The following is an 8,976-nucleotide window of genomic DNA, read 5'->3' on the forward strand; positions in this document are numbered from 1 at the left end:
GTAGCATGGGGCTGGCCTGGGGCTCTGACTTTCTGAGGGTGGACAAGTAAAGCATACAGACAGAGCCCCTGCCTGAAGAATAATCAGATTTATCTGTGAAAAACAGATTCAGTGAGACAAAATGTTGTTAAATTTTAACTTTGGCCCTAAAATGATAGAAATACCAAAGTTAGGTGATACACCAAAATGTGTACTTTCAAAGTAAATGTCCAAGAAACAATTGACCTACAATAAAGACATAAAAGCATTGATAGCATAGAGCAGGGGTTGGCAACCTTTTTCTGTAAAGAGCCAGATGGTAAATATTTTAGGTTTGTGGGCTGTATGGTCTCTGTTGCAACTACTCAACTCTGTTGCAATGCAAAAGCAGCCAAAGCCAATACTTACAAAAATGAGTGTGGCTGTGTTCCAATAAAACTGTATTTAAAAGTAAAAGACAGGCTGCATTTGGTCTACGAGCTGTAGTTTGCCCACTGCTGGCACTGAGGAAGAGAGGGTTTATGAAGAGGTTCTTTTGGTGAAAGTTCTCCCAACCACCACGAGAACCTCATCCTGAGCCTAGAGAGGGGGGCTACAAGAGGACCACGTGGAGTGCTTGATGCATCCTCTTGACTCTATGGGGCACGTTGTTCCCAAGACTGGACGTTAGCTGCACTCCCTACCAATGGGAGAACAAACATCCATGAGTGTTTCTCATGCACCCCAGGTAGATCATGGGGGAGAGAGCATCTGCCTAAGCTGGTTTAATTTGAGTTCAAAAGGATCACCTGGGAAGGTAAGAGGACTCCAACAGAGACCATCCTCTTTAGAGTAGAACGAAACCTGGAGCAGAGTGGGAAGTGGCCCCAGAGAAAAAAATGCAACTGGACATTCTCATCTCTAAATTGAGACTGTGTTTGAGCAGAGGATTTTTTTATGCCAAGAGTGAATTGGTAAGTTATGAAGCTGAAATTTCATGCAGGAGCAAAGGAAAAACCTCCTCCAGTGAAAAAATTTGAATGGGATTGTAAAGACAAAACAGCATGTCTTGTTTGTTTTGTTTTATAAGTATTTTATAACAGAAAACTTCAAAAGCACAGTCCAAAGAAGAGAGAAGAGTCTGATGAACTCCCATGTCCTCATAATGCAGCAATTATTAACTCCTGTCGAATCTTGTTGCAACTATACTGCCCACCTACTCTCCTTTCACCATCCCCATACCCCATACACAGAATTACTTTGAAGCATATCCAATGTCTGTATTTCCTTTAACTTGGAAGTAGGATCCAGAGGCTTGATCAGATTCAGTTTCAATTATTTGGCGAGACTGTCTCACAGGTGTTGTATGCACTCCTACAGGACTTCCAGGCCCATGATGTCTGGTTCTCTCTCAGCAATGTTAATATTGATCAGGATTTAGGACAGTTTGATTCATCTGTTATAGTTCTTTATCAGCTTTTTATCAGTTTTAGCAACCACGGATGATTTCCCATATCCATAATTTTATTAGGAAAAATTACATTTTGATTACCTCTCACTGGTTGTGCATAGGCTATATGTATACATGCTAGAACACTGGGATCCCCTGGATTGGAGACTCATTAGTCTTTTCACAAGAGTCCTTTTTATTCATTAGCTTTGGAATTTTGGTGTATTTTTGTTTGTTTGGAGGTCTATGAGTTTGTCAGCTGTAGAAACAAAATTCATTTTTGCTCAACTGCCTGCTACTGCATGAAAAGGAAGCCTAATTCTCCAGCCTACTTACTTTGGTAAGATCTGCAGACCTCTATGGGTATGACCTTCAGAGAACTGGTTGGTCCTCTCCTTTGAAAGACCCTTCAGTGCCAAGTACATGGTACCTTTCTGGTCTGCCTGGTAGGAATAAATGTTTATATTGAGAGTTTTCATCTGTTTTTGTGAAACGGTTTCCCAGATATTGTAATGTCTTGGTACCGTAACTATTGTTTTTCAATTCTGAAAAAATTTCACATTTAAGAAGAAAGTAGACAGTCTTCCTCAATCCATGCCTTGGTTGGTTAATTGAGGGAGGTGGTGGGATTCTGTGTGGCTGAATGATTACATTCACCGCTCCTAATTCCATCCATAGCTCCTTATTTTGCCCTTGATGGTGTTGTCCAAGCCAAGGTAGATATTTGATAGTTTCCACATCTCTCATTCCTTCCTTTTCCAACACAGTCTATTTGAGACTCACAACATGCTTAAGAGGAAATATAAATATTGTCTGTACAGGGCTGAAAAGTCAGAGGCTGTATCTATAAATTTGCCAATTTAAAGTATAGATCTTGGGTCTAAAAAAATTAAGTGCTTTTGCGTCCACATTCCTGGAGGGAGAAGATCAAACTCTTAAATAACCTCAATGTCATAAGCAAGTGGGCCTCCAAGGGAAAACCCCAGGTAAAAAGATACTTTTTCTATGCTTCTACCACTTCTAAGTTGACCAAGAAAAGCAGGTGTGATGGGTATTGTGACTTTTTCGTTTATTCCATATTCTATGTATAAACAATTATTTTCAGCTCTTCCCTTTAACCGAAGCAAAAGTTCTCGGACTTTTTCCTCCTTCCATACATCTCCACTGTGCCACAAGGAATTAATATCAGCTGTCTTTCTAAAACATTGGTCGATTTTTCCTTTGTGAACAAGTCTGTTCATATTGTTACCTTTCCCAAGAAAGAAATATGCAATTGGTTGCTTTGTACGATACATATGCTTATATTGCCCCCTGAAAGAATTTTCCAGTGACCGAGCATACTTTTCCATTTGTTTAGAATCTTGATCTAGTTGTTGGTTTCCTGGCCAGAATAACAGGGAGGCTAGGAAATAAGGTTCTGAAAATCGATAATTCATTCCTACTTGTTGCAAGACTTCTTGAAGCTGATCTTTCAGTTTTTTAATTGGCTTCACTAATTTGGAGGTAGGTTTAATACAGTAGAGAATGATGTTGGCCAAGATGAAATTTTGCTTTTCCCTTGGCAGGATTCTGACAGTGCACTGCTCAAAGAGAAAAGTATATTTGTTAATTATATCTTCCATGGTGCGTATAGCATCTTCCTGAGTTTTGATAAGATATTCCAAGAGCCCAGAAAACTTGTCTGCTTTTAGAACTTCTAGGCTTCTCCGATACAGCTCTACTTGAAGTGGCAAACTAAGCTTTGGTCCAAGATCTTTGTTCTGTGATTCCTCTGAGGGACCGAATATATCTGCATACTTCTTAAAACATCCAGCCACCCTTTTCCGAGTTTTGGCCTCTTCATTTTGCTTACTATTGTTCCTGGGTTTTAGAAGGACAAAGTAATCATCAAAAAAATCAAAGGACTTTTTCAAAGAAAATTTCAAATTGGTTAGATAAGGAATAAAGTTCTTGAGGACTACTTTAAATTCATTGCTCGGATCTCCAGGAATATCATTATTTCCTGATATAAAATTGATCATATCTCTTTTACATAGTTCACTTTTATTGTCAAAAAAAGGAATGAGCTGGAGAATCTGGATTGTGTAGAGCCCAACTTCTATCTCCCCTTGATACCCAGCTATATTGTAAGTATCATACCGCCTTTTCGACTTCTGATAAAATCTTTCCTTTGCTTCATACTCTCTATCCTCACTTTGCTGTTGAGATTCTTTGAATGCATTTGAGGCATGCACTGCTAAATCCAAAAGATCAGATAGATCATCAACTGAAATGTTCCTGTTTCTTCCATTATCCTCTAACCACCATCTAATTTTACTTTTGTACACTTGACCCAGTGTGTCTGAGATATAAGAATTGGCAGGTTCTATCTTTTTTGCTTTATTTGCCCAAAATAGAGCACTGTTAAAGTCCTTCTCTTTAATGTAGAAATGTCTTGACAAGGCTTGGCAAATGAATGCATTTGGGTTGAACCGACGAATACCTTCAAGTAATACATTTTTAACTGCCACATTCCCTTCATCTCTATGTAATGCTTCAATGAATGGGGAAAACCAAGTTCCTGTTTCACCTTCATGTTCGTTGCGCTGTCTTGTGAGCAGCAGTGTATGTATATCTTCTAAAAATTTGCTTTTTCCTATACCAGTATCATAGAACACATTTTCTGTTAGCATATCCAGCATAATTTGACTTTTATCTAAGTCATAGCTTATCTTCAATTCTTCCAATGAGCGAATGGCAATCAAAGGGTGAATAATGCGTACTCCACAGTAGTTCCCACATTCTACCACCTCTGTTTTTATTAGAATTGTAGAGTAGGTGCCCATCTTGTCTTCAAGCTTTTCTGTTCCCCAGAAAGCTTTCTTGTTTGTGATTCCTAAGAACTTTTCACACTGTGATAGTGAAATGGTGGTATCAGGCACATATGAATTAAGAAGAGCCAGAAAAGAAAAGAGCTTTGCTTCCTTGGTGGAAGTATTTTGTCCTTTCAGAATATTCCTGACCACATTTTCTATGTACGTTTTATTAAAGTTGGTTTTCATAATCATGAAGGAATAAAAATCTTTAAAGTTTTTATGTTGCTCTTCAATTTCTTTCAGTTTAAGCTCAAAAGCTCTCTGTTCTTTGGGAGATAGTTTTTGTATTAGGGCAATACTGTCTGAGATCTTTGCACTTTTTTCAGGATTCTGTGATCTCCTGCAATTTAGGATGATCACTAGAGGCCTCTCATATCGAATATACCTATTAGCTACAGCTGTCTGAATAGAGGCCTGCAGAAGATAGACATTATCTTGTTCTTCAAAATCATCAACAAGCAGTAGTACAGGTAAGTATTCCTGATTATTTGTTGTCCCATAGGTTATTAAATTAGTCACTTGTTCTCCAATTTCAGAAAAATCCACTGTCTTGTTTTTCAGCACAGCACATCTGAATTTCTTCCTTAGTTCCCAGAGAATATGCATGGCCAAGGTAGTCCCACCACAGCCTGGATGATGAAACAGATGAATAATTTTGACACATATTGGCTTTGAAGAATTTGCCCAGTTTTGAATAATTTCTTCAAGTATTTCATATTTATCCCTTTTGACAAAAGGGGAAGAATAGTTTTCAGAAGAAAAGTAGAAGTTCCACCATGATACTTTGCCACCTCGATAGAAGTCTTCCTCTTTTGATGCTTTGAATTCAAGTAATTTTTTTTTGTCCTTCTCTAAGAGTGTACCTTCACATTCATTTTCACAGAGAATTTCCAGAGCAGTCATGATATCTTCTTCTTTTTTCAGAAGGACAGTAGATGAACCAATAGATGGTAAAAATCTCTTTGAAGATTGAGTCACAGACTTTAGCTTAAGAATAGTTCCATTTATCTCTTCAAGACTTAAAGCAGAAACACATTGGCTTGATAATTCATCTTGCTGTTTCGTTAATCTTGCTTCAAGTAGATCTTTCCATCCCTGACATATGTGTGAATGTGTGCAAATACACAATATATTTTCCATTCCTTTGAGATCTTGGTAGAAAGCACAGAAGGTCTCAATGAGGGGGTCTCTTGGGTCATCCACAGAGGAGAGTAATAGAAATACCACCAAAAACTTCCCTCTTGGCATTATGTCTTCATGTGTAAGAAATGAAATCAGTTTCCTGACTTCAGACGCTTTTTCTCTTTGCCAGGAACTTGGATCTAAGGGTTTATATTTTTCACTGTCAAGGTCTAACCTGCCATTGCAGAAAATCCAGCTGAGTTGTTGATAAAGATTCAGACTAGTAATCTTCTCATTTGTAGTTTTCCCTTCCACATATAAACTTGGGAAGTGAAGGTTTGCTACTCGGGTTTCTTTGTAGGCTTTGACCACACCCTTGCTCAGAGATTCAGGATCAAACTCCAACACAGCAAACCATTTAATTTCCTTTAGGAAATCTAAGTGTTTTATTTGAGTTGGATGGCATTTATTTATTACAAGAATGTACCATTCATAGTAGGAATTATCTAACAAATCCTGATTTCCTGTCAACAGTTTAACAAGCTTTGGTCCCTCACTCTCTTTTTTATTTGTTTTTACTCTGCATTTTTCTTCTGCTTCTTTCCTACATTCTGCCAGTCTTTTTAAATCTAATTTAAATGATGTGAAATATGCATTATTTTTCATGATGTCCTTAGTACTGGCCCCATCGCGCACAAAGACTGAGAATTTTGGACTTTGTGTCCATGTCTTCTTGCTGCAATTTTGCATTTTAATCTGGAAATAATCATGTTCACATTCAGAATATTTTGGAACAACATCCACTTCAATAACAAATCTGTCAGATGGAGTACTATTTGGCATTAAAACTTCTACAAATCTTGGCTCTCGAATGCAATTCTTTGCTTTTTGGACCTGATGGTCTTCAAAATATTTGTGGATCATCAGATTGAAGTGGTCAATGAGGGCTTCCTTGGTGACAGTGGTGACTTCCACGCCAACAATTTTTCCATGGGGTTTGTCCTTGACTCCAAAATGAATAGTGCCATTGGTACGTGAATTCATACAAGCTGAAGCAAACCGGAAAACCTCATTGCTAAATTTCATCTTAACATCCTCTTCTGTGGCTGTTCCTGTATTCGTGAAGCATTTGAATTCATGTATTGGATCAATGAGATTGAGTGGTCCTGTTTCAGGCTGTAGATTAAAATTTAATTTGTAACGATATGGATTACTGAATTCATCAAAAGGGTATGATACACATGTTGGTTCTATGGATGGCTGCTCTTCCTCTGTGTCATCTATTTCATCGTTCATGAACTCATGTTTCAGTGACTTAGAACCTTTAGTAACTGTACTCATTGTAGAGTCATTAACCATGTCTGATTTCTCTTTCTCCTTTTGTTTTTGCTTTGAAGTTTCTCCATTTTTCTCCTGTTTTTTAGGAACATTTTTACTGCCTTTCCCCCTCTTACTTGTCTGAAAAGGATCTCCAGAGGATGTTTCCAGCAACTCTTTGAAGAGATGTTCTATTTGGATAGCTGGTCCAAATGTTATGCCCATAGCAACAAGGTGTTCTTTAGTTAAGTACTTCAAGTTTGCGCCATTCACGTCTTGTGCAGTCAAAATTTCCCTGTGTTTTTGGTCAATTTTTTGACTTTCTAACCACCGATTTACATCCTCTTTTGTCCATTCATCTGTATTATCTGGTAAGTTAAGTTGTGCTGACATTCTGATACCTATGTATAGAAAAAGAAAAATTATTTAGTATTTTTATAAGTAAATTTTAAAAATAGTTAATTTTTCAATAAACAATATGTACATGTCTTATAAAACTGAAAAAGCTCAAAAGGATATACATTCCATCTAATTACCCTCCTGAGAGGAAATTACCATTATCAGTTTCTTCTATATCCTTTCAGAGAAATACTACCAAATACAAAAGCATAAACACTTTTTTCCATTCAAATGGCAACATACAATACTCAATTCTCTTTGCTTGCTTTATTCACTAACTGTATCTTGGGGATGCTTCCAGTCAATATATATAGAGAGAGAGATGTTTCATCCTTCTTAATGGTTGTTTTCTATAATGTGTGTTAGCTCTATTGTTTATAAATATTCAATTCTGCTATAGAAAATAAGAAAACCAAAGGAGGCTATATGAAACTAAAGAGAGAAGGATTATGATATGAGGAGGATACATGAAACAAGGTATAGAAGCAAGTAGTTTGTGAAACATGTTATGATAGACATAGATAAAGTAAATAGAGCATATGAGCGTTAAACATAGTTAGGAAGAGAAAGAAGGGCCAAATAGATATTAAATATTCATGCGGCACACTTGAAGCACTTTATATTTTTGACATCTTAATTGGGCCACCTACTGTTGACACCCATTCTGATCCTTTGTATACTCTAATTAAAAGACATAAATAAAATCCAGAGTAGCTTATCAGGCTAACTGATGAGTTAGAGCTGTGGTCAGGCACATATGCCCCTCTGCATCTCTCTGATTGGAGCAAGTGTATGCCACTGACACAGGTGTCTTGTATCTGTTGATTCCTCTTGGACAGACCTCAACTCTGGTTCTCAAAATCACACAATCAGTGGAGAATGCTGATACTGCAGAGAGGGAGAGAGAGGATATATGAACTTGTATAACTCAGGTAATGAGATCCTTCCACCTCTCTTGTACCTTATCCAAAGTGTGTTACCCATCTCTTTCCTCCTGCTTTTTGTTGTGTATTTTAATTGATTTAATAAAGATGTGCCTCAAATACCTTAAATTGATCTGTGAGCCATTCTGTTCCATGACTTCTGGGATAGCTTGCTGGGTAGTGAACTTGGGGGCTACTATTATATCCATGTAAATTTTCACATAATATTTGGTAATAGCTAATTCCTGGGCAGTAACAAATGGCATTACTATTTCGTATTCAGGTTGAAAGACCACTATTTGGAAAAATTATTGGCAATCTGGGTTGCAGAAATATAGCAATGGTTAGAAAAAAACACAATAGAATCCAGATAATAATAGTCAGCTTTAAGTACAATCCAAAAATGGCTCAAATAATGTGAGCCATTCCTATAAAATCACCATGGGAGAAATCAAATCAACAGAGAAGATAAGCCTGGAGAATAGTGGAAAATAGACTATATAGGCACACTTCCATGAAATAATACACAGGAATATTACCTACCAGTGGTACATAAAAGATCAAGGTAGGATTTACCTTCCCGTCCAGACATAAGGCTGCCAGAGCAATTGTCCAATGTTAAAGCTATTATTTTTTGGTTAGTAACTCCTGCATTCATATTAAGTGAATAAAAGATATACCTTACAGCTACATTAAAACAAAAATAGGCAAAGATATGCACAACTGATGGAAATTTTACTCTATTACAATACTATGACAATCAGAAACCATGGATATTTAATGCTTTCTAAAAAAAGTGAAATAGGTGAAATTTCTTTCAGTTATTTGGCCTATAGAGATTAAGAAGCTCAAATTTAAAATAAGCTGGGGAGAGAGAAAAGAGTGGAGGTGGGAAATTGCTTTAAGTGTACTACTTTTTAAAGTAAGCCCCTTGTGTGGGACTATATCAAAC

General features: G+C 37.1%; 1 protein-coding gene across 1 annotated transcript; it reads right to left on the reverse strand.

The window, feature by feature from the left end:
* Positions 1 to 1,079: 1,079 nt before the first annotated feature.
* LOC309827538 (sterile alpha motif domain-containing protein 9-like) lies at positions 1,080 to 7,095 on the reverse strand (the record flags this gene model as incomplete). The annotated part of the gene is made up of 1 exon (XM_082662249.1): positions 1,080 to 7,095. One exon carries the CDS (start codon positions 7,093 to 7,095, stop codon positions 2,344 to 2,346), a length of 4,752 nt encoding a protein of 1,583 aa, XP_082518375.1. The 3' UTR covers positions 1,080 to 2,343.
* Positions 7,096 to 8,976: the final 1,881 nt, after the last annotated feature.

This window comes from Grampus griseus (assembly GCF_964374135.1).
Source record: "Grampus griseus genome assembly, chromosome: 9".
NCBI lineage: Eukaryota > Metazoa > Chordata > Mammalia > Artiodactyla > Delphinidae > Grampus > Grampus griseus.